Genomic DNA, 25,713 nt, shown 5'->3' with positions numbered 1-25,713 from the left:
AATCGGCCAACTAATCGATTATTAAAATAATCGTTAGTTGCAGCCCTAGTTAAAACAGATTGTGTTTGATCATTATTGTAACTCAGATGAAGATCATATATTTTAAGAAAAATTTGTAATTAGATGTTGGTAATTCCAAAGGGTTCACTTACTTTTTCTTGCCACTGTATATGAATTATGTTTGTTCACACTGATGTGTCTATTTGTAGGATTTTTCCATCAAACGTTTTCATTTTATTAACCTGCTGTTTGTTTACCTGCATACAGAAGGACATATTGAGACCCAGATGCTGTTAAATGAATATAGTGACCTTCTTTCTTAGCAATACCAATACTTCTGTTCTGCCCAATACGGTCACCATTCTTTCCTGAGATGATAACAGTTTGTAGCTAAAAAAGGAAAAATAAAGAAACCAAAACAAAAAACATATGAAATATCAGATCACAACCTGAAGCAATATATGCAAGCTGTACAAGAAAATGCAGAAAAAGCTAAAGTTTTATTTTCCAGGCGCCCAGGGTTTGTCGATCCTTGCTATACACTATTACACATTTACACACTAACAGCACACTCTAATAACACACATTAACATCTTATTAGGGCTGCAACAAGTAATCGATAAAATCGATAATGAAAATCGTTGCCAGCAAATTTCATTATCGATTAGTTGAATCGATTTTTATCGATTATAAAATGGGGGTTTTTTCAGAGCAAACGCTCTGAAAAATACCCCTCATTATATAATCCGTTTCATTGACTCACAGCAGCAGTTCCTACTTACCAGTCCCTCCCTGTAATCACTGTGACAACTGACCCCGTCCCTTCCTTCTCCCAGAACCACATGCCAGTGACACTCATCTAAGTATAAAATTAATATTTGGGCTGCTGAAAGTTAGGGGAGGGGGGTTAATTTAGGGGCAGCTGTGGTTAATGGGGTGTTTAGGGTTAATTTAGGGGCAGTTGTGGTTAATGTTGTGTTTAGGGTTAATTTAGGGGTGGTTGTGGTTTATGGGGTCTTTATGGTTAATTTAGGGGATGCTGTGGTTAATGGGGTCTTTAGGGTTAATTTAGGGGATGCTGTGGTTAATGGGGTGTTTAGGGTCAATTTAGGGTAGTTGTGGATGATGGGGAATTTAGGGTTAATTTAGGGGTAGTTATGGTTAATGGGGCGTTTAGGGTTTATTTAACGAGGACTGAGGGTTCATTTAATTAATTTCATAAAGTGCAGTTAGAGGTAAAGGGGGGCAAACTAAGGGGAATCTAAATCCTGGGGGCAGTGAAGATTAACCCAGTACTTATGGGTGTCAGTGTGATGCGAACGGGTCTGTGACTCTATGAGGGGGCTATGAGATATCTGGCAGGGCTCGACAAATCCCAGGCGCCAGGTCACCATGGCGCCTAGGTGTTTGTCAGCCTTTGATCGCGGGGGCGCTGCTGCTGCTGTCTGCCCAGGAGTCTGGGCAGACAGCACAGCCACTCAGAGCTGCCCCCCCAGCCCGAGATCACTCCCACGGAGTGATTCTGTAGGCTGAAACTGTGATTGCAGGAAAACCTGCAATTGCGTTTTCAGCTGCCACAGGAAGTTTCAGGAAAGGGGGTTGAGTGTTGATTGGGTCCTCACACAAGTGTGGGGACCTGACACAACATCCCCCTACTGCCTGATCACTCCATGAGCGCGAAAGTACAGTGTTAACCCCTTCAATGCCGCGGCATTTAGGGGTTAATTCCCGTTTTGTACAGGGCTCTGCTGCTGGTGGTCTGCCCCCACAAGCCCTGTGATGACATCTGTAGGCATGGAAGCCTACAGCAATCATCAGAGACCCCCCCCCCCCCCCGCAATGGCTGGTCTATAGATTGCAATTGCGTCCCAGAGGCAGCTTCAGGGACAGGGGGAGAGGGTTCTTTGGTCTCCATATGAGTGTGGAGTCCAGCCCCAACACCCACCTGCTGCCTGATCGCTCCATGAGAGCGACAGTGCAGCGTTAACCCCTTCAATTCCACAATTGTGTATAACACATTCGTGGCATTGCAGGGGTTAACATTTGTCCCCACAAGCTTGTGGGGACTAAATATCAGTCAATGCTGTGCTCCAATGGAATAAAAAAAAAATTTAAAAGAAAAAACAACAAAAACCAGCACTGACCTGAAAGTCCAGGGTGCCTTCAAGTCAAATGCTGTGAGTTTAGTAAGTGGGCTAATGATGATCAGATCACTCCTAACCAACTGTTAGTTTAAAAAAAAATCCTGGCTCCTAACTTTTTTAGCTGGCGCCTAGATTCACAACAAATTTGTCAAGCCCTGGTATAAGGCATATCTGGGGAGGACGGAGTGACATATCTGGGGGTATAAGGCATATAGGGTATATAAGGCATATGTGGGGAGGGCAGTGTGGCATGTCTGGGGAGGACGGAGTGGTGTATCAGGGTGTATAAGGCATATCTGGGGGTAGAGTGGAATGGCATATCTGGGGGTAGAGTGGAGTGGCATATGTGGGGAGGGCAGCGTGGCATGTCTGGGGAGGATGGAGTGGTGTATCAGGGGGTATAAGGCATATCAGGGGCCACAGTGGCATATGTGAGGGTTCTGCTGTTTGTATTTAACATCGTTTATTAAATTATTTTAAATAAATGAAAAATTTGCATTATTTTTTTTTTATCCGATTAATCGAAAAAATAATCGGCCAACTAATCGATTATGAAAATAATCGTTAGTTGCAGCCCTACATCTTATGCCCACAAACACTAACATATACTAATGCACACATTGTAACACAATATGCTGACATACACATTCATGCTAATGCCATACTGTAACAAACACTATACACGCTAGCCCAACACTCTTATACACACACACACAGGCTAACACTATACGTATATTAACTTACATGCTCTAACACTATGAACACATAAGCACTGAATTTGCTATAAATATACATTTACACATACTGACTCCAGTATTATATATAAATATACACACTATACTTACTTTACATATACACACTGACACTACAGTATACACTGTGTGCACAATTATTAGGCAAGTTGTGTTTTTGTGGATTAATTTTATTATTGAACAACTACAGTGCTCTCTGTCGATCCAAAATGTTAAGAAACCTTAGACCTGAATATTTAGGAAAGTAAAAGTGAAGTTTTGGCTTTCTTAGGAGAATATCTATGTGTACACAATTATTGAATATAACAAACAAAACGCCAGCTCAGACCACATAAATAGAAAGCAAGGCGAAAGCAGCTATCCCTCATGGGTACTCTAGCGAGAAGGAGCTTCCACTCCAACACAGAAATCAATCAAATAAAGGAACACAGACACTCCATGAAGATAGAAGTATAAAAAAAAATGTATTTTATGGTATGATAGCCATTGTATTTTTTTTGTTACTTTTCTTGCATGATATTGGACATTATTTTTTTTTTATACATATGGGATCAAGCTTCCGAATAAGACATTTTATTTTATGCTTGTGCACAATTATTGGGCAACTATTAGTGTGCAGAATTATCATGCAACTAAATGAACAATGATAATTTCCCCATCTTACGTGTTTATTTTCATCTATTAAAGTGAGACACTAAACAAACAACTCAATTTACAAATAAACATTTTTGGCATTTCCAAAAAAAACAGAGACCAATATAGCCACCCTTCTTTCCAGTCATAAGCCTTCCATTCATTGAGTCTGTCAGTTTCTTGATCTGTTGACGATCAACTTTTTGTGCAGCAGCCTCCCAGACACTGTTCAGAGAGCTGTACTGTGAAAGTCCCACAATTTTTAATAGGGTTTAGGTCAGTGAGGAAGGGGGCCATGTCATTATTTTTTCATCTTTAAGGCAGCAGAGTACTTCGATGCATGCGATGGAGCAATGTCCTGCATAAAAACCATGGTCTTCTTGAAAGATGCAGACTTTTTCCTGTACCACTGCTTGAAAAAAGCATCTTCTAAAAAGTGGCAGTAGGTTTGGGAGTTGAGTTTGAGTCCATCTTCAACCCAAAAGCTCTAACACGCTCGTCTTTGATAACACCAGCCCATACCAGTACCCCTCCTCCACCTTGCTGGCATCTGAGTCGAAGCGGAGCTCTGTGCTTGTTACTGATCCAGCCACGGGCCCATCCATCTAGACCGTCAAGAGTCACTCATCTCATCAGTCTATAAAACCTTTGAAAAATCTTCTTGTATGTCTGGACACTCTAGGTTACAGTTCTGGAATATGACAGCACTGAAGGATAATGGGTTCCTGGTAGCTTCATGTTTGATTCTTCTCAAATCTCTCGCAGTTAATTTGGATCTTTTATTCTCAACACGTTTCTTGCGATCCTGATGACTATTTGTAACAAAATGTTTGATGGTTCTGTGATTATGCCCCAATATCTTAGCAATTTCAAGAGTGCTGCATCCCTCTGAAAGACTTTTTACAATTTTTGTTCATCTCCTTAGGCCACATCCTCCCTTATTACACAAATACACATCACTTGATGTGCTTAAATCCAATAAGCATTCAAGTTTATGCAGCTTGGAGCAGGAAAATATGCATAAGCATGATGATATGGTCAAAATACTCACTTGCCTAATAATTGTGCACACAGTGTATTAATACACACTCACAGATAATAATATACATATACACACACTGACTGACACTACAGTATACACATACACACAACTCCAGCACTTTCCATTCACATGGACTTACATGCATTACATGTATGTGCTTTCCTATATGTGGTATCTTATATTTGAGTCTTGCAACCCATGAAACAAAGGGCTAACTTTTGGCAAGATATTCCTATGTTGACCTTGACCAGTTTATAAAACAATGATAGCTCCAACTCTTCCAAAATTTTGGTTTGTAAATGTAAAACCTCTGTTCTATAACATCCTCTCTTTACTTTTGTAAGTACTAATATTCGCTTATGATATTTATTCCTACCATTGACACAATTTTGCTGGATCCTTACTAGTATCATTATTACCTTTCATTTATATCGTACCAACATTTTACGCGAGCTTCTTACAACATATATCTTGAAGGAAACGGCAAGAGTAGATTAGACTGACTAAGATAAACAGATACAATAGGTAAAAAGGGCCCTGCTCGCAATCTTATGATCTGGAGGGTTAAAAAAATCCATCACATGTCGTGCAAATAAGGGGTTCAAATTTCACAACTAATCAATATGAATACTTTACCATCCAAATAAAATCAACCAAAAAACATATTAATCTGCATCTGTGACTACTTAAGCAATACTAACTTATAAAGGTTTAAATTCAGGCAAATACAAGTTAGAAGGTATTTTGTGAAATGTCTACTTCACACTCATGTTTGCGATTCTTTCTACCCAGCCCATCCAATGCCCATTCAGTGATCATGGCTATCAGTATACTGCACACAAATGAATATGTAGGTACAGCCATGATATTAAACATTGCAATATACCGCATTTGCTTGATTATAAGACGAGGCTTTTTCCAGGGCAAATATAACCATCGTCTTATATTCGAGGTTGTCTTCTAATCAGACCTCAAATAGAGGTCTGAGTACAAGACTAAGATCCAGATCCCTTGCAGCACTGAAGAGGACCTGGATCCTCCTCTCCGGCAGCCGGTGGAGGTCTGTGCAATGCGTGCAGACAACCTCCGCTGCAGCCGGCACTTCTTCCAGGGCTTCTATGACGGAGCGCCAGTGTCACATGACCTTCCGGTGTCACATTCATAGAAGCCCCGTGGAAGTACCGGCAGCAGCAGCGGAGGTTGTCTGCACGCCTCGCGCCCACCTCCACCGGCTGCCACCACTAAACACCAAGGAATATGAAGCACAGAGAGAAGTCTAGGGATGCACTGGTAAGTTGGGGACGGTAAGAGTGGCATATGGGGGGTAAAAGAGCTTTCTGGAGGCAGAGTGGCATATAGGGGGTTAAAAGGAATATCAGGGGGCAGAGTGGTATTTAGGGGTATAAGGCATATCTGGGGGCATATGTGTATAACTGGGGGCAGGTTGGCAAATAAAATGATAAAAACTAAAAAATGCAATTCTCAATCATAGTTATTATTAAATATGAAAAAGTTGTTTACATGTGAATTAATATTTACCAGTACATAGTTACATACATAGTTCATAAGGTTGAAAAAAGACTGAAGTCCATCAAGTTCAACCCTTCTACCTAACCTAGGAAGGTTAGGTAGAAGGGTTGAACTTGATGGACTTAAGTCTTTTTTCAAGAATAGGAATTCTTGATCCAAAAGAAGGCAAAAAAACGAATTAAGCTACTAAGAATTCTGCCATCAGGGGAAAAAAATTCCTTCTCGACTCCAAGAGGCAATCAGATTTCTCCTTGGATCAAGAAGCTCTAAAATATTACTGTTACTCAATTTATTTATTTATGTATGTCATGACCACTGAATTCCATACCTTTACTGTCCTTACTGTAAAGCATCCCTTCCTTTGTTGTCTATGAATTCTCCGCCCTTCCAGTCTCAGAGAATGACCTCTTGTTCTTTGTACATTTCTGCTAATGAACAGGTCACTGAAGAGCTCTTTATACTGGCCCTGCATATGTCTCTCTTCATAACTAGTATCTCCCAATCCCCTTATTATCCATAATGTCCTTTTTAAGGCGCAGTGCCCAGAATTGTACCGCGTATTCAAGGTGAGGTCTTAGCATTGACCTGTAAAGAGGCAAGATAATATCCTCCTCCAATGAATCAATACCTCTTTTTATGCATGCCAAAACCTTATTGGCCCTTGCAGCTGCTTGCTGGCACTGCGCACTGTTGTCAAGTCTGTTGTCTACCATTATTCCTAAATCCTTCTCATTGGTAGTTTTCCCCAAGGATATTCCATTTTAAGAATAGGTTGCATTTTTATTTTTACCATAATGCATAACTTTGCATTTCTCTATATTGAACCTCTTCTGCCACTTGCACACCCAGTCCCCAACTCTGTCTAAATCATCCTGCAAAGAAGAAACATCCAGATTAGTCTGAATTACCTTGCCTAATTTTGTGTCATCAGCAAAAACCGTGACATGGCTCTCAATGCAGCTTGGGAGATCATTTATAAATAAATTAAAAAGAAGAGGACCCCTGAGGCACTCCACTTAATACCTGCGTACAGTCTGAGAAACATCCGTTCACAACTCTCTGCATTCTATCTTTTAGCCAATTTCCGATCCAAATACAGACATTTGCCCCTAAGCCTATTTCTGTTAATTTGTAGAGTAGCCTTTTATGTGGAACTGTTTCAAATGCCTTAGCAAAGTCCAGATAAATCACATCTACAGCCACACCCAGGTGTATATGTTTACTAACTTCTTCATAGAATGCGAATAGGTTGGTTTGACAGGACCGGACTTTCACAAATCCATGTTGACTTCTACTAATTGGATTATGGATCCACCCTTCAAATAAATTCCCCACTACCGACGTTATGCCTACTGGCCGGTAATTGCCCAGTTCAGATTTTGATCCATTTTTAATTATGGGCACATCATCTGCTTTGCGCCAATCTAATGGAACTATGACGTGCCTGACACGTCATGAGACTTAAACAAGCTTAAAAAGTGATCAACGATCACTTTCTAAGCTTAAACGGTGTTGCTGTAATGAATCCATGTCGAGGCATTCAGCAACACCGAGATCGGCATGATGGGCCATTTCTGGCCCCTCCCCGGGACGTCAACATCCGCCATACAGTGTATGGCGGCGGACGCCCGTTTTAAAAGCGTTTAGGAGGCGATCAACGATCACCTCCTAAACTTCAATGGTGTCGCTGGAATGCCTCTATCAGGAGGCATCCAGCGACACCAAATACTTACCCCAGGGCGGGCTGCGACCGCTCCGGAGAGCGGTCAAGGCCGCAGCTGCACGCAGTCTTCGCCATCCGCAAGATGGCGGCGGCCTGGGAAAAAAAATAATAAAGTTGAAAAGGTTTGCTAGACGGTCTCCAGACCCTCTAGAGAACTCTGGCTCCACTTGCAGGTTGAATACAGATACTGCATTCAACCATACAAGTCAATGGAGCCCAGCTTTGTAATCACTTTGTGATTAGTAAAATATAAAAAAAAAAAATGTTAAAAAAAAGGAAAAAAAGAAAAAGCTTAAAAAAAACATTTAAAAATGATTATGCTTTAGAGGAACTATCCAGTTCCAGCAAAATGTAAAAAAAAAAGTCCAAAAAGAGTAAAATAAATAAAATAAAAAAATAAAGTTTATTATTATGAGCAAGTGCTAAAATTAGAGCTGTATCTTCCCAAAAATCCTGACATGGAAAAATTTAAATAAAAGCATTTCAAATACCCAAGGGGTGTCTAATTTAAAAAAATGAATGGTTTGATGGGGTAAATTGGAGTGGCCAGGCTCAAAGATAGGGCATAGGCACAGACTGACCGAAATGGGGAAAAAAAGCGCACTTCCAAAATGTGGCATTTTAACCCCAAACACCAGACAAACCCATACATGTGGGGTATGACTGAACTCGGGAGATGTTCCTGAACACATATTAGGGTGTTGTTTGATAGTGACGTATATCTGGAGCTATAAATTTATACCCAAAGTACAATTTGTGTGAAAAAAATACAAAAATAAATACTACCACAAAGTGTGGCAAAGGCTGGTGGTAGAATCTGATGCATGGAAAGGGTTAAATACTACCATTTTAAGTACCGTGGGGTGTCTAGTTTTTAAAAATATATGGTTTTATGAGGTAAATTGTAGTGGCCAGGCTCAAAGATAGGGCATAGGAACAGACTGACCAAAATAGGGAAAAAAAAAGCGCACTTCCCAAATGTGGCCTTTTAACCCCAAACAGCAGTCAAACCCATGCATGGGTGGTATCACTGTACTCGAGAGATGTTTTTGAACACATATTAGGGTGTTGTTTGATAGTGACGTATACCTGGAGCTATAAATGTATACCCAAAGTACAATTTGTGTAAAAAAAAATACCAAAAAAACACAAAGTGTGGCAAAGGCTGGTGGTAGAATCTCATGCATGGAAAGGGTTAAAATACTAGCATTTGAAATACCTTGGGGTGTCTAGTTTTCATAAATATATGGTTTGATGGGGTAAATTGAATTAGCCGGCTTCAAAGATGGTCCTATTAGGACATGGGGGCAGAATGACCAGATGTAAAAGTTCCAAGTTAAAAAAATGTGCACTTCCTAAATGTGGCGTTTTACCTCCCAAACAACCCGACAAACCCATGCATGGGGGGTATGACTGTACTCGGGAGATGTTGCTGAACACATATTGGGGTGTTGTTTGAAAGTGATGTATACCAGGAGCTGTAAATCCATACCTGAAGAGCAATTTTAGCGATAAAAAACAAAATAAATTACTACCACAAAGTTTGACAAAGACTGGTGGTAGAATTAGTGCATGGAAAGAGTTAAAATTCTAGCATTTGAAATACCTTGGGGTGTCTAGTTTTCAAAAATATATGATTTGATGGGGTAAATTGCATTGGCCGGCTTCAAAGAGACCCGAAATGGCACATGGGGGGAAGAATTACCAGATTTGGAAAAAATGGTTTTGAAATAGCAAAACGCTACTTGTACTTAATGCTCCATAACGTGCAGAAAAAAGCAAAAAAACATAAAAACATTGGGCAGGGCTCGACAAATCCCAGGCGCCAGGTCGCCATGGCGACTCAGAATTTTGTCCTGGCGCCTAGGTGTTTGTCAGCCTCTTACATCCACAAAAAAATGCCCCCGTGTCACCAGGCGGGGGCGCTGCTGCTGCTGTCTGCCCAGGAGTCTGGGCAGACAGCACAGCCACTCAGAGCCCACCCCCGAGTCTGAGATCACTCCCACAGAGTGATTCTGTAGGCTGAAACCGCGATTGCAGGAAAACCTGCAATAGCGTTTTCAGCTGTCAGAGGCAGCTTCAGGGCCAGGGGGAGAGGGTTCTTCGGTCTCCACATGAGTGTGGAGACCAGCCCCAACACCCCCCTGCTGCCTGATCGCTCCCTGAGAGCGACAGTGCAGCGTTAACCCCTTCAATGCCGCGATCGCGGCATTTAGGGGTTAATTCCCGTTTTGTAAGGGGCTCTGCTGCTGGTGGTCTGCAACAGCAAAAACGAGCCCCCACAAGCCCTTTGATGATTCCTGTAGGCATGGAAGCCTACAGCAGTCATCAGAAACTCCCCCCTGCAATGGCTGGTCTATAGACCAGCAATTGCGTCCCAGCTGCCAGAGGCAGCTTCAGGGACAGGGGGAGAGGGTTCTTCGGTCTCCACATGAGTGTGGAGACCAGCCCCAACCCTCCCCTGCTGCTTGTGGGGACTAAATATCAGTCAATGCCGTGCTCCAATGGAACATCAGCATTGAAAGCGTTAAAAAAAATATATATATATCAAAAAATAAAATAAAAAAAAAAAACCAACAAAAACCAGCACTGACCTGAAAGTCCAGGGTGCTTCCAAGTCAAATGCTGTGAGTTTAGTAAGTGGGCTGATGATGATCAGATCACTCCTAACCAACTGTTAGTTTAAAAAAAAATCCTGGCTCCTAACCTTTTTAGCTGGCGCCTAGATTCACAACAAATTTGTCAAGTCCTGACATTGGGTATTTCAAAACTCAGGACAAATAGTAGAATATATTTAGTAGGTTTTTTCATTAGCTTTTTTGGATGAGTAAAAGATTTTTTGGGTAAAAGTCAGAAAATGTGGGTTTTTTTTACATTTTTCATCATATTTTATTATTTTTTTATGGGAAATTAGATAATATGATTAAAACAATGGTATTGTCCTGAAAAAAACAACATATAATTTGTGTGGGTTCACTAAATGAGTGAAGAGAAAATTGCATCTAAACACGAACACCGCAAAAGTGTTAAAACAGCCTCGGTACAAAAGGTAAAACACAGCCTGTCCTTAAGGGGTTAATACTGGGCTTTAGTTTAGGGTTTGCATTTAAACAAATCCTTCCCTCTTTTCTATTTACTCTGTCCCTACTTAAAAGTGAGTATCCTTGTAAATTTACTGACCAGTCATGCGTATCATCCCACCACGTTTCCGTGATACTGATCAAGTCGTATTGTTCATCACTTACCGATATTTCCAGCTCACCCACTTTGTTTGCCAAGCTTCTCACATTTGCTAAAAGATATTTAAAGTTACTACCCATTTCTGGTTTACAAATAATTCTTGACTGCAGGTTTTGTACTATGCAGCTCCATATTGCCTCTGCTAACCCCCACCACTGCTCTCACCCCCTTTTACCATAGCTAGACCCCCTTCCCAGTCAACTCTGGCTAGCACTTCATTTTTGTCTTTATCCTCCCCCAGAACCTAGTTTAAAAGATCCTCGATTCCTTTAGCCATCCTCTCCCCTAGCACCGCAGCCCCTTCTTCATTGAGGTGCAGTCCATCCCTGCTGTAGAGTCTGTAGCCGACTGCAAAAACTGCCCAGTTCTCCAAAAACCCAAATCCATCTTTCTTACACCACACCCTAAGCCATGCATCGATCTCCCTAAAGCTCCTGCTGTGTCCCTGATGTGGCGTGTGGTACTGGTAATATTCCAAAGAATATTACCTTGGAGGTCCTTTGCCTAAGTTTCTGCCTAGTGCCCTAAAATAATTTTTAAAAAGACCCCCCCACCTGCCCTTAACTTTGTCGTTCGTACCAACGTGTACTACGACCGCTGTATCATCTCCAGCCCCTCCCAACAATCTGTCTACTCGGTCCGCAATATGTCGAACCTGAGCACCCGGGAGGCAGCATACTGTTCGGCATTCGGGGTCCTGGCGACAGATTACCCTATCACCCTTCCTTACAATTGAATCCCCTACCACCAGCACCTGTCTAGCCTTCCTAACCTTCTGCCTCCCCACTCTGCTGGAGAGGCTACTCTCCTGGCTGCTAGGAGAGTCAGCTTGCCCCAGAAATGTGTCAGGTCCCCACTGCGGTACTCACCGTCTTCCTGCGCCACGTCCTCCTTCCAACACGCGCCACCAACGTGGCGACGCACGAAGAGGGGTCCGGCGTGGTAGACCCACTCATTCCCAGGTGTTGGCAGTGCCGCGATCTCCTTCCCGGCACCGCAGTCCTCAGGACGGCCGGAACACAAACGCAGGGCCGTCCCTACAGAGACGGAGAACACGTTCCCTCTAGTGGCGCGCACATACCAGACAACTTCTTAAAAGGCACAGTAGGCGGCATTCCCAGGTATATTAAATTATGTTCATCTTGACATCAGAGGGAGTACCCCTCCCTCTTTCCTATAAATCCGTGTCCTTTTGTATACTCACTGCTCATATATACTGTGCTTTCTGTGAATACACTTCAGTGCTTCCTTGCTTTTGACTCATCCTGACTTCGTCTATGCCTCATCTCTATCGGTACCTCGCTTTTGATTCACCAATGTCTCCAGTCTTGCATACTGGGCTCCAACTACTAAACCCGACAAAATGCTTCCTCTGAGCTGGTCTCAACAGCATCTTCGCACAAACTGGCAAACATGTTGGAGTGATCTAACCCAGAACAAGCCTCCCCTACCTCTCCGGCCCCTGCTGCCCCTTACACAACTAACCCAGCTCTCTGCCCTAAAGAGCTCTTCTTCCCCATCTCCAGTCCCCCCTCTGCACTGGCCCGAGCCAATGCCTGCTCTGTAAGCAGTAAGCTCCTCTCATGTTGTCTATGTCCCTCAGTGTTGCCAGTTGCCTCTTTAGATCTAGTACAGTACATTCCAAAGAAGCAGCCTGCTCACACTTGCAACAGCGGTATGGCTTATTTAAGGCTTTTTTTTCCTAAATTAATATTCAAATTTTGGGGTGTCTTCTTACAATCAGAGTCATCTTATAATCGAGCAAATACGGTATCTGAAGAGGCATGAGCTTACAATATATAAATAGAGGCCATTGGAGGTGATAACAGGGACTGAAAAGTCTGGTTGTTGGATAAATTTAAAGTAACTGCACATCTGCATTATCGTTTGTGCAGGCATTCATATTGGTTGTACTGGAAATTTCATACCTCATCTTCCACTGAAAATATAAACATAAGATCTTTTACACCATCACCGTTCACATCTTCAATTGTAATGACAGGGTTTCTGGCAACACCGTTCGGTGGAAATTGAGAAGTTTTCTGCCACACGATATTCCCTGGAATATAAAGAGTTGTAATACGTATTAATATTCCAAAACCATACAGCTTGCATTATAAGGTAGAGGCACAATCTTGGTTATATTATACTCACATTGAATATTTCAGTTGTTAATTTTTGTAATGACCACGGGGTTTGCTCAATTCTAGGAAATAACTGCATATATAAAAGGACTAACAACAGAGCTTTTTGCTTAAATACAATAAATACAAGGCAGTTATTACACTCAGGAGAATTGACCTGTCAGTAAAAAAAGGGAGATAAAACCCTTTTTAGATTTATAAATGACAAAAGTAAAGTAAAACAAGGAGTGGTAAGACTAAAAACAAAAGAAGCAGTGGATAAAGGTCTAGCTGACTGCCTCAACAAATACTTCCGTTTAGTTTTTACAGATGAAAATGAAGGAAAGGGACCTCAGTTAGGAAAAAAAAACTGAGTCATTAGATATATGTGGGTTTATCAAGGCAGAGGGTCTAATTCAGTTGTCTAAGGTAAAGACAAATAAGTCGATGGGGCCTGATGGGATACACTGCAAGTTATTAAAAGAGCTTGGTGGTGTACTAGCAAAACCGTTAACTGAATTATTTAACAAATCTTTGGTAATGGGAGTCGCCCCAGGGAATTGGAAATTAGCGAATGTTGTGCCCATTCACAAAAAAGGCAGTAGGGGGGAGTCTGGCAACTACAGGCCAATCTTACATCTGTAGTGAGGAAATTAATGAAAACCATGTTAAAGGACAAGATTGTTGAACATCTGAAGTCACATGGGTTTCAAGATCAAAAACAACATGTGTTTACCTCAGGAAGATCATGCCAAGTTAATCTTTTTTTTGATTGGGTGACTAAAGTAATGGATCAAGGTGGTGCAGTAGACATTGCGTATCTTGATTTCAGTAAGGCCTCTGACACTGTCCCACAAGGCTGTAGGAAGGGTGAGGCAAGACTCGCTTCGGGCGCAGCTGTGATGGGGTGCACAGCCACCCGATCAGCAGCTGTAGCCTTCAGGACTGGTTGGGGAGATCACAGACCTCTCTAACCAGCCCAACATTAAGGTTGCCATGCAAATGCATTAGGCACACTGGGCAGTTGCCTAGGGGCCCAGCGTTCTAAATGCCCCATGGTAAATCACAGTGCTGCCAGCAATGTGATTCACCACGAAGCGTCTTTTACCTTCTACCATTAACCCTTTCAATCCCCTACGGACGTACCGGTACGTCCGAAAAACGCATTCCAAAAATCCCCTATGGACGTCCAGCCCTTCTTGCAGCGTCAGGGACACATGCCTGCCATTGCACAGGAGATCAGACCGTCGTTTGACAGCCTGGACTCCCCCGACAGAAGAAGCCGGCATCGCTGGCTTTCTGCTGTCTGATCTGATGTAACAGCTTCCGGCATGAAAGCCGTTACATTTTAAACCGCACGATCGGGCATTCCCTTCCGGGTTGCGTCACTGCTCACGTAACCTGCAGGGGATATCTCTATACACGTCAGTGAGGACCTGCATAGAGATCACAGTGTGATCGGTGCAGGGGGATCGCGGGGAGGGGAGTGAGAAACCATGTCTCTCACTCCCCCTCCCGTCTTGAAACAGAGAAGCAGGGAAAAAATATGGTTAGTCATTTAAAAAATAAAATAATAATATAAATAATAATAAAAAAATAATAAAGTGAGCTAATTGTGACATCACTGGCATTAATAACATGTTCAGGAGGTCCCTAAGATGAGCTCTAACCATTTAAAAAAAAAATTATATTATATAAAATACAAAAAAAATAAAAAATATATATAAAAGAGATAATAATAAAAAAAAAATTAAAACCCTTACATCCCATTGCCCTAGCATAACCCTCCTGCCCCTGTTCACAACCCCCAAATCCGTTAAGCCATAAGCATAAAAATTCTACAAAAAATGTACACCTTATAGTATGTTCAATGGTGCTGGGAAAGTATAGAAAATCTATATAAAATTAGGTATTTCTGAAATCAGGACACCTGAATTGATAAACTTGGAGGGGATTTTCCATCACTTTACTTAATTTTGTGAGGATTCAGAGGGAAAAATTAAAAAATAGGTGTTTTTTTTCTAATTTTCGCTAGTTTTTACTAAATTTCTCATTCTAAATTTTCAGCTAATCATCCAACTATGGTATCAAAAGAAAGCTCTATCTCTCCTTGAAAAAAACAATATATAGTTTACATGGGTACACTATTCACAGGAAAAGAGAATAATCGTTGAACTGAACAAAAATGGCAAAATTGCTCTGGGACTTGAGGTACCAAAAACCCCTGGGATTGAAGGAGTTAAAATTGTAGACCGATCATGTCTGTCTGTGGGCAAACGTACAAAATCAGCAGGGGGATCAATTTTTTTTCCTTCACTGTATTAAAAGGTGATTGAACAGTACTGACTGGCATTTTCAAAGCTTTGGATACCTTTTTATATTCTTTTCCATCTTTAGAATTATTTTCTGCTCCCCGTGGCTCAGCATCTAGCCTGCTCAGTGCATCCACGGGAGAGCTAACAAACTAACTGACTATTTATACACAAACATTAAAAGGAAGCACATTTTTCCATTATACAGATATTAACAACAAATTATACTGCAACCTGCATTTCTGCGAAATTTTTGTAATGGAAATACCGAAAAATAACCATCGTCTTATATTCGAGGTCGTCTTCTAATTGCAATTTAAGATGCCACATGCGTGGGGAATTTGCCAGTGTAACTTGTGTTATCTTGCGTGTCTGTAACAAGGCCAAACATACAAGGATATGTAAACTTTTGATCACCATGTGGGTGATATCAAACAACTATGTGATAATAAATTACTTCATGTGATCACAAACCTTAAATAAGAGTTAATTTTGGGTTTTTTTTGCATGAACAGTCATTTTAAAATTTTAAAAATCAATGCCAACATTTAACCATTTCTGCCAGGGTATTTATGCTTTCGAACTATAAAACTTTTCCATTCAAATTTTGTGTGACATTTTGTTGGAACTGGAGGGTTCCCCTGATGGTGACATCAGTGAGGAATTATTTTTACATGTTACCTATTTTACTAATCACATTGTGTCTGGAGACGCTCTTCGAAACTTATTTTTTAAAGGACGCCGTCATCTTGTGAAAGGCAAAATTTCTCGCAGTGTCGCTTGTGACCGTTCTCCGGAGCAGTCACAGTGTATCCTGGGGTTTTGCCGTCACTGTATGCCTCGCTATCGAGGTGACCGTTGATCACCTCCTAAGCTCTTTTAATTAACGTTAAAGTCATGATGTGCCAGGCACGTCAACTGTTTCCTTGACGTGTCTGGCACATCAATTGTCGTGAGGGGGTTGATAAATAAATCTTAACTATGCATAGCTCAATGGAATAAATAGGAATTAGAGGTCAAAACATGTTAATTAAAGAAACCAATCATGCAAAATGTTTTTTCTAAATTTCATAGCAAGTGTGAAAAAATGCAAAGCCATCCATTTTTTTTTTCTCATCGAAAAACCTAAAAAGAGAAAAAATGCCTCCCAAGTATTGATCTGTTAAATTAACTTGACCTCTGCAAAATGAATTAAGGAAAGTAAGTAAACTAAAAGCTATTTCACCTGTTTCAGTGTTTATTGCCAAAAGAGAATCTGGATTTCCAATGATGATGCAACCAGAGACCTGCGTGCCACCAAGATTACTTATACCACACTCCACTAACTGCACATGTTCTGCAACAGGTCTGGTCCACAAAGCGCTCCCATTAGTCCCTGATAAAGCAGTTATGAAGGTGCAAGGGAACTGAAATCCTAAAAGAGAAGCGAGAAAAGAGATTTGAAATGAATAAATTAAATTGAGTGATACCTTCAATAGAGAAGACAATAATGGATTATGTAAGACTAACATTTTAAAAGTTATTGTCTCTTACATATTTACAAGTGCTTATACAATTAGCATATTGTAAATCACTGTTAATAGCTATTTTCCACGTTTTGTTAAAGTATACTATAAGATACACTATTTAAATTAAACCATATTTGTGTGAAAGGTCCAAAATACATCTGGGGAGGTATTTCAGCTAGCTTGACTCCACTAGCTAATATGCACAGAAGAGAACGCAATTGCAGTTTTTTATGAATACAATAAAACTTCTGGATGCGCTACAAAACGCAGAGCCTTGTCATCGACGTGGCAGTGATGTGAAAGAAAAGAAACCGTAACAGAGGTGCAGAATACAGACATGTCCCATTAAAAGGAAGCACATTTTTCCATTATACAGATATTAACAACAAATTATACTGCAACCTGCATTTCTGCGAAATTTTTGTAATGGAAATACCGAAAAATAACCATCGTCTTATATTCGAGGTCGTCTTCTAATTAGACCTCAAATAGAAGTCTGACTACAAGACTAAGATCCAGATCCCCCGCAGCGCTGCAGGGGACCCGGATCCTCCTCTCCGTGGGCGTCTGCAACATCCATTTCTGTCAGGGCTTCTATGATATCACATGACCTTCCGGTGCTCATTCATAGAAGCTCTGGGGGAAGTGCAGGCAGCAGCAGCTCCTCCACTGGCTGCCCCACTAGACACCAAGGAATCTGGAGCACGGGGAGAAGTCTAAAGAAGCACTGGTAAGTCGGGGGAGGGTAAGAGTGGCATATGGGGGGGCTTTAAAAAGCTTTCTGGAGGCAGAGTAGCATATAGGGGGTTAAAAGAAATATCAGGGACGCAGAGTGGCATATAGGGGGTTAAAAGGAATATCAGGGAGGAAGAGTACCATATAGGGGGTTAAAATGAATTTCAGGGAGGCAGACTGGTATATAGGGAGTATAAGGCACCTCTGGGGGCAGAGTGGCATATAAGGGGGTATAAGGCATATTGGGGAGGCAGATGTGCATAACTGGGGGCAGGTTGGCAAATAAAAGGAAATAAACAAAAAATTCATTTTTCTCAATCATAGTTTTTGTTAAATATGAAAAAATTGTTTACATGTGAATATTTACTAGTAAAAAAATTTCTTATAGGGTAGTCTTATATTACAGGCTTTTTCATTTTTTCCTAAATTATTATTCTAATTTTGGGGGGTCGTCTTATAATCGAGCACATACAGTATATATGTGGAAGAATGCTAAATGGTGAAATAACCCTCATCTTTCTGATGATGCAGATTTAAAAACATAACAGAAACAATAGAATCATGACTGCGAAACAGGTTCAGTGATTCATTCTGACGAATGGCTTGCATATGGAAATCTAAATGCCATCGGTTACCGCCATTTAACGGGGAACCATCAATGAAATTATGTTGATCCAGGGACAGGAGTAAACAGGTAAGCGATTGAACTGTCATGGTTGGATACCAAAATATACATTTTCAAGAAGTCATTCGCAATGAGCTGTTTCAATCCCAACTTGATTGCATTTGCTGACAAGTGCTAACAAAGGATGCAAAAGATTTGTTTTTTGGCATTTTTGAAGGACACATGGCTTGTATATTGTTTTAAGTACTGAAAAATAAATACATTTGTATGTCATAATATTAAATATAAATGATAAAATGAAATATAAAGAAATATTGCTCATTGTTATTTTTATGATAGTAGGGCTGCAACTAACTTGCCACTCTGCCCCCCGGATATGCCTTATACCCCCAGATATGCCACTGTGCCCTCTAATATGCCTTTTACCCCCTGATAATATGCTGTATACCCCTAGATAAGTCAATCCACCCTCCGCAGATATGCCTTATACCCCTTATATGCCTTATACTCCCCCCATATGCCACTGTGCCCCCTGATATGCCTTATACCCCCAGATATACCACTTCGTCCTTCCCAGATATGCTTTATATCCCCTATATGCCTTATACCCCATGATATGCCACTCTGCCCCCCCAGATATGCCTTATACCCCTATATGCCATAGTGCCCTTTGATATGCCTTATACCCCCTGATATGCCACTCTGCCCCCTAGACATGCTTTATGCCTACCCCAGATATGCCACTCTGCCCACCCCAAATATGCCTTATACCCCCACATATGCCCCTCTGCCCACCCCAGATATCCCACTGTGCCCTCCCCAGATATGCCTTATACCCCCTATATCCCATAGTGCCCTCGGATATGCCTTATACCTCCAGATATGCCACTGTGCCCTCTCATATGCCTTATATCCCAGATTTGCAACTGTGCCCCCCAGATATGCCTTGTAACCACCTATATGCCACTGTGCCCCTAACACAGCGCTGCGGAATCGGCTGGCGCTTTATAAATAAATGTAATGTAACATGCCTTATACCCCCCCAGATAGGCCAAAGACTTACCCCCCGTGCTCCAGACTCCTTGATATCTAGTCGGGGCAGCTGGTGAACGTCTGCACAACGCACGTAGAGAACCTCTGCTGCTGGCCTGCACTTTAGCTGGAGCTTCAATGACTGAGCACCGGAAGGTCATGTGACACCGGTGCTCCATCATAGAAGCCCGAGTGGAAGTGCTGGCAGTAGAGGAGGTTGTCTGTGCACATCGCGCAGACATTCACCGGCTGCCAGAGAGGAGGATCCAAATGCCCTGCGGCGGATCCTCTTCTCTGGCAGCCGGCGAACGTTGCGTAATGCACGCAGACAACTTCTGCTGCTGCTGGCCAATACTTCTGCCGGGGTATCTATGGTGGAGCACCAGAAGGTCATGTCACGCTGGTGCTTCATCATAGAAGCTCTGGCGGAAGACGAGGGCAGTAGCGGAGGATGTCTGCCTGCATCGCACAGGCGTGCATCGGCTGCCAAAGAGGAGGATACAGGTCCCCTGCAGCGCCGCGGAGGATCTGGATCTTAGTGTTATTATGCGACCTCTGTTTGAGTTTGGATTATAAAACGATTGGTAGCACATCATCTGTTTTTCACATCACCTAATGACATAATATGAGGGAAAAACAACCGAACAAATCAATTTAAGATGTCTGCCTGCATCGCACAGGCATTCATCGGCTGCCAAAGAGGAGGATACAGGTCCCCTGCAGCGCCGCGGAGGATCCGGATCTTAGTGTTATTATGCGACCTCTATTTGAGTTTTGATTATAACACGATTGGTAGCACATCATCTGTTTTTCACATCACCTAATGACATAATATGAGGGAAAAACAACCGAACAAATCAATTTAAGAGGCTCCTTTTTTGTTGTGTGTGACAGGGATGTTTGTGGTTTTTGAAACGTTTATAATATTACCTGATTGCAAGCTAGCGCGCAGGGCCCTCTCCACCTAATGTATCTGTTTGTCTTAGTCTGTCAATTCTTCTTCTTCTCATACCTCTTGAATATATGTATCGTGAGACGTGCTGTGCAACATGTTGGCGTTATATAGGTAAAAAATAATAACAATTACAATTTTTAAATAAACACTATACCTCCATCTTCACAGGAAACATTGAGCTTACTATTGTCTTCCACTTGAAAAAGGAAAATAACATCTTTCACTTTATCCTGGTTCACATCTTCGGCAGCTAAAAATGTGTAAGTCACTATTTAAATGAAAAAAAAAACAACATGTAAATGCAAATGAACTGATACTGGATTGTGTTAAACTTGTTAGACAAATATATGGACATAAAGATACAAACAGTAAGTCTGCTGTTATGCAAAATTATGTCTATGTACGATCACCCACCAGGCAATGCAAGCTCTGTGTTCTATGAAGGAGCTAACTTGGGTATTTGCGGATAAGTGTCATGGGGAAAAAACTACAGACTAGGATTTTATTTAACTTTATATTTGCTAGCAATATCTCTAGGCAAAATGTTATATAAGTGACAAATCTTTTTATTCACATATACATGGTTATATATATACCCCGATATATATATGGCAGGGCTTGACAAATTTGTTGTGAATCTAGGCGCCAGGTAAAAAAGTTAGGAGCCAGGATTTTTTTAAACTAACAGTTGGTCAGGAGTGATCTGATCATCATCAGCCCACTTACTAAACTCACAGCGTTTGACCTGGAAGCACCCTGGACTTTCAGGTCAGTGCTGTTTTTTTTTTTTTTAAATACATTTTTTTAACTCATTCGATGCTGATGTTCCATTGGAGCACAGCATTGACAGATATTTAGTCCCCACAAGCTTGTGGGGACAAATGTTAACCCCTGCAATGCCACGAATGTGTCATACACAATTGTGGCATTGAACGGGTTAACGCTGCACCGTCGCTCTCAGGAGTGATCAGGCAGCAGGGGGGTGTTGGGGCTGGTCTCCACACTCATGGCGAGACCAAAGAACCCTCTCACCCTGTCCCTGAAGCTGCCTCTGGCAGCTGGGAAGCAATTGCTGGTCTATAGACCAGCCACTGCCAGGGGGGAGTCTATGATGACTGCTGTAGGCTTCTATGCCTACAGGAATCATCAAAGGGCTTGTGGGGGCTCGTTTTTTTGCTGTTGCTGGTCTGCCTGGGCTTCCAGGCAGACCACCGGCAGCAGAGCCCCTTACAAAACGGGAGTTAACCCCTAAAACGCCGCGATCGCGGCATTGAAGGGGTTAACACTGCACTGTCGCTCTCAGGGAGCGATCAGGCAGCGGAGGGGGGTGTTGGGGCTGGTCTCCACACTCATGTGGAGACCGAAGAACCCTCTCCCCTGTCCCTGAAGCTGCCTCTGGCAGCTGGGACTCAATTGCTGGTCTATGGACCAGCCATTGCAGAGGGAGTCTCTTTGATGACTGCTGTAGGCTTCCATACCTACAGGAGTTATCAAAGGGCTTGTGAGGGCTCGTTTTTGCTGTTGCTGGTCTGCCTGGGCTTCCAGGCAGACCACCAGCAGCAAAGCCCCCAAAACGGGAATTAACCCCTAAATGCCGCGATCGCGGCATTGAAGGGGTTAACGCTGCGCTGTCGCTCCCATGGAGTGATCAGGCAGCTGTGGGGTGTTGGGTGAGGTCCCCAGACTTGTGTGGGGACCCAATCAACACACAAACCCCTTCCCTGAGGCTGCCTGTGGCAGCTGAAAACACGAGTGCTGCTTTTCCAGCAACCGCGTTTTCAGCCTACAGGCTCACTCCGTGGGAGTGATCACAGGCTCGGGGGCGGGCTCGGAGTGGCTGTGCTGTCTGCCCAGACTTCTGGGCAGACAGCAACAGCGCCCCCATGTGGTGACTCAGCCTCTTACATCCACAATTTTTTCTGGATGTAAGAGGCTGACAAAACCTAGGCGCCAGGACAAAATTCTCTGTCGCCATGGCGACCTGGCGCCTGGGATTTGTCGAGCCCTGATATATGGTTATATCATATACCCTGATTATAAGACGACCCCCCCAAAATCTAATTAATTAATGAAAAAAAGAAAAAGCCTGACTATAAGACGACCCTATAGGAAAAAAGTTTTACCAGTAAATGTTAATTCATGTAAACTATGTGAACAATTTTTTTTAATAAAAGCTTGCCCCAGAAATGCCTTATACCCCCTATATGCCACTGTGCCCCCATGATATGCCTTTTAACCCTCTAAATGCCACTGTGCCCCATGATATGCCTTTTTTACCCCCTATGTGCCACTCTGCCTCCAGAATTGCCTTATACCCCTATATGCCACTCTGGCATTTAGGGGGTTAAAAAGCATATTATGGGGCAGAGTGGCATATAGGGAGGTATAAGGCATTTAAGGAGGCAGGGTGGCGTATAGAGGGTTAAAAGGCATTTAAGGAGGCAGGGTGGCGTATAGAGGGTTAAAAGGCATTTCTGGAGGCAGAGTGGCATTAAGGGGGTTAAAAGGCATTTCACAGAGCACTCTGCCTCCAGAAATGCCTTATGCCTCCATTTAACACTCCCTCCCCCTCCCCCCTCCAAACTTACTGGAGCTTCTGAGTCCCCGGTGCGTAGTCCGGCCAGCGTGTAGAGCTCTACGCGATTCGCGTAGACAACTTCCGCTGCAGCCGGGAGGAGGTGCGTCCATCGCGCAGACCTTCCCCGGCTGTCAGAGATCACGGGGAACTCTGATCTCTGACAGCCGGGGAAGGTCTGCGCATATACATACTATAAGGTGTAAATCAGGGCTCGACAAATCCCAGGCGCCAGGGCGCCTAGGTGTTTGTCAGCCTCTTACATCCACAAAAAATTGTCCCCACATCACCACGCGGGGGCGCTGCTGCTGTCTGCCCAGGAGTCTGGGGAGACCAGCACAGCCACTCCGAGCCCGCTCCCGAGCTTGTGATCACTCCCACGGAGTGATCCTGTAGGCTGAAAACGCGGTTGCAGGAAAACCAGCAATGGTGTTTTCAGCTGCCACAGGCAGCTTCAGGGAAGGGGGTTGTGTGTTGATTAGGTTCCCACACTTGACCCAACACCCCGCAGCTGCCTGATCGCTCCATGAGAGCGACAGTCCAGCGTTAACCCCTTCAATGCTTCAATTGTGTATGACACATTTGTGGCATTGCAGGGGTTAACATTTGCCCCAAGCTTGTGGGGACTAAATATCAGTCAATGCTGTGCTCCAATGGAACATCAGCATTGAAAGAGTTAAAAAAAAAAAAACATTAAATAATTTAAAAAAAAAAAACTGCACCGACCTGAAAGTCCAGGGTGCTTCCAGGTCAAACGCTGTGAGTTTAGTAAGTGGGCTGATGATGATCAGATCGCTCCTGACCAACTGTTAGTTTAAAGAAAATCCTGGCTCCTACTTTTTTAGCTGGCGCCTAGATTCACAACAAATTTGTCAAGCCCTGGTGTAAATTATTCATAGAATTTTTATGCTTATGGCTTAACGGGTTTGAGGGTCGTGAACGGGGCGCAGGAGGGGTATACTTTTTAGATGTTGTGTTAGGGCAATGGAATGTAAGGGTTATTTTCTTTTTTATTATTATTATCTGTTTTATATATATATATTTGTTTGTATTTTTTTGCAGTATGGTTAGAGGTCCTCTTAGGGACCTCTTGAACATGGTTTCCAGTGCCAGTGATGTCACAATGACAGAAAGCTCACTTTATTTTTTTAAATTATTTATTGTATTATTTTAGTGATTTTTTTTTTTTTAAATCACCAACAATTCGTTTTTTCTTTGTTTCGTTTTTCAGCTTGGGAGATCCCCCTGCAGTCCCCACAGATCACAGTGTCTGTGCCTCATCGGAGTGATCAGATATCCCAGCAGGGTCTGGACAGACCCTGCAGGGGATATCCTGTCCTACGGTGACCTTCCGGGTGACGTCAGCAGTGACAGTTTTCCAGCGATGTTGGCTTCTGGTGACAAGGGGGAGTCCAGGCAGATATCCCATGACAGCCTGATCTCCCTGTAGTGGCAGGGATGTGCCCCTGCCGTTGCAAGAAGGTCAAGACGTACCGCTACGTCCATAGGGGTTTCTTTAGATTAGTTTTTTGGACGTACTGGAAGGGGTTAAGCTGACCCGCTGTAATGTTTACCACAGGCAGCATGATAAAGTCAGGAAGATTGGGCTAGGGTAACAGAGCCATATACAAATGGCTTATACGCGAATACCTGTAAGATTATATAATGCAAAAACTACAACTGTTTGAAAAAAGAAAAAAAGCACATATGTCGGAAAACATATTTTCTGATACTAGTAATAAAAATTGGAGAGTTCCTCTTTAATCTTACTTGCTCTGGTGTATTGTGTACTCCATGTTCTTTGGGAAAAAGGCCTCAATGGACACGGGATAATAAAGGAAAAGGCAAACACTACTGTAAGGCACAGAAATAATGATGCAAAAAAGGCACCAGTCCGGCAGCTTGATAGCCAACTATGTTTCTTGATGCCCTCTCTTATATCTGTGTCAGTTTCATTGTTTTTCAACACTTTTTCATCATTTTTCAGAGGGTGAATTTCTGCATCAACATCCTTATTATCCATGATGGTACTGCGTGCGACAATACAAAGTATCTCTGTAAGAAGAAAGGGGCAAATTACACAATATATTCAAGATGTTCACATACAGTATTGTTAATGAAATATCTGATCCTTTCTTAGAAATAAGACAAAGTCAATATGTAATATAGCATATAAGGGAAGACACAGGATTTCTTAGCAAAGCATACATTACTATATGAAAATGTGGGATAAAAATAAAACCATGAAAAATATGACTCCAGATTATCAGTTAAAACATGTTTCCTCATTTGAAGCAAATTAAGAAGCAACATTTGCGAAGACTCAATTTATATTTTTAGGATCAACACAGAATATTGGGAAATCATGAGTTTTGTTAAGTTTACATGTTTGACAAACACCATATCATGTCAAATCAGATACGTTTTCCATACTTAAATGCTTTAAGTACACTACAATGCATATACTTATTTTGTACATAAAAATATATTACACTGCAGCAGAAAATCTCAACTAGTAGTCACACTAGAACACCTGATCAGCTCTTTTGGGAAGATACCCCAGGCATCTTTATTTCTTGTACGTTCAACTTCATATTTGTCCAATAGCACAAAGTGGTTATCTTTATGACAAACCACGAAAATGGGAGCACAGTCATATTCATAGTAAATAATTTCACAATTTTGCTGCACATTAAAAATAAAATGTTTGTTACTGACTCTCTGAAGAATGAAGAGATGCATAAATTGGGTGTAAAGAAGTCAATAGAATTGTCAGAGCATTTA

General features: G+C 42.2%; 1 protein-coding gene across 2 annotated transcripts in view; it reads right to left on the bottom strand.

The window, feature by feature from the left end:
• FAM234A (family with sequence similarity 234 member A) overlaps positions 1-25,713 on the bottom strand; it is a 55,890-nt gene that overhangs the window by 16,520 nt on the left and 13,657 nt on the right. For both annotated transcript variants that reach the window (XM_053472108.1, XM_053472107.1), the window contains exons 2-6: positions 24,700-24,984; positions 20,509-20,622; positions 16,725-16,913; positions 12,993-13,123; positions 258-390 (exon numbers count right to left, since the gene is read on the bottom strand). In XM_053472108.1, the coding sequence (XP_053328083.1) occupies positions 258-390; positions 12,993-13,123; positions 16,725-16,913; positions 20,509-20,622; positions 24,700-24,952 (820 nt within the window). In that variant the 5' untranslated portion in view covers positions 24,953-24,984. The remainder of the gene's footprint in view (positions 1-257; positions 391-12,992; positions 13,124-16,724; positions 16,914-20,508; positions 20,623-24,699; positions 24,985-25,713) is intronic.

This window comes from Spea bombifrons, chromosome 7 (genome assembly GCF_027358695.1).
Source record: "Spea bombifrons isolate aSpeBom1 chromosome 7, aSpeBom1.2.pri, whole genome shotgun sequence".
In the NCBI taxonomy this organism is placed as follows: Eukaryota; Metazoa; Chordata; class Amphibia; order Anura; family Pelobatidae; genus Spea; species Spea bombifrons.
Note: the sequence above shows the minus strand (reverse complement) of the source record. Positions and strands in the feature narration are given on the sequence as shown.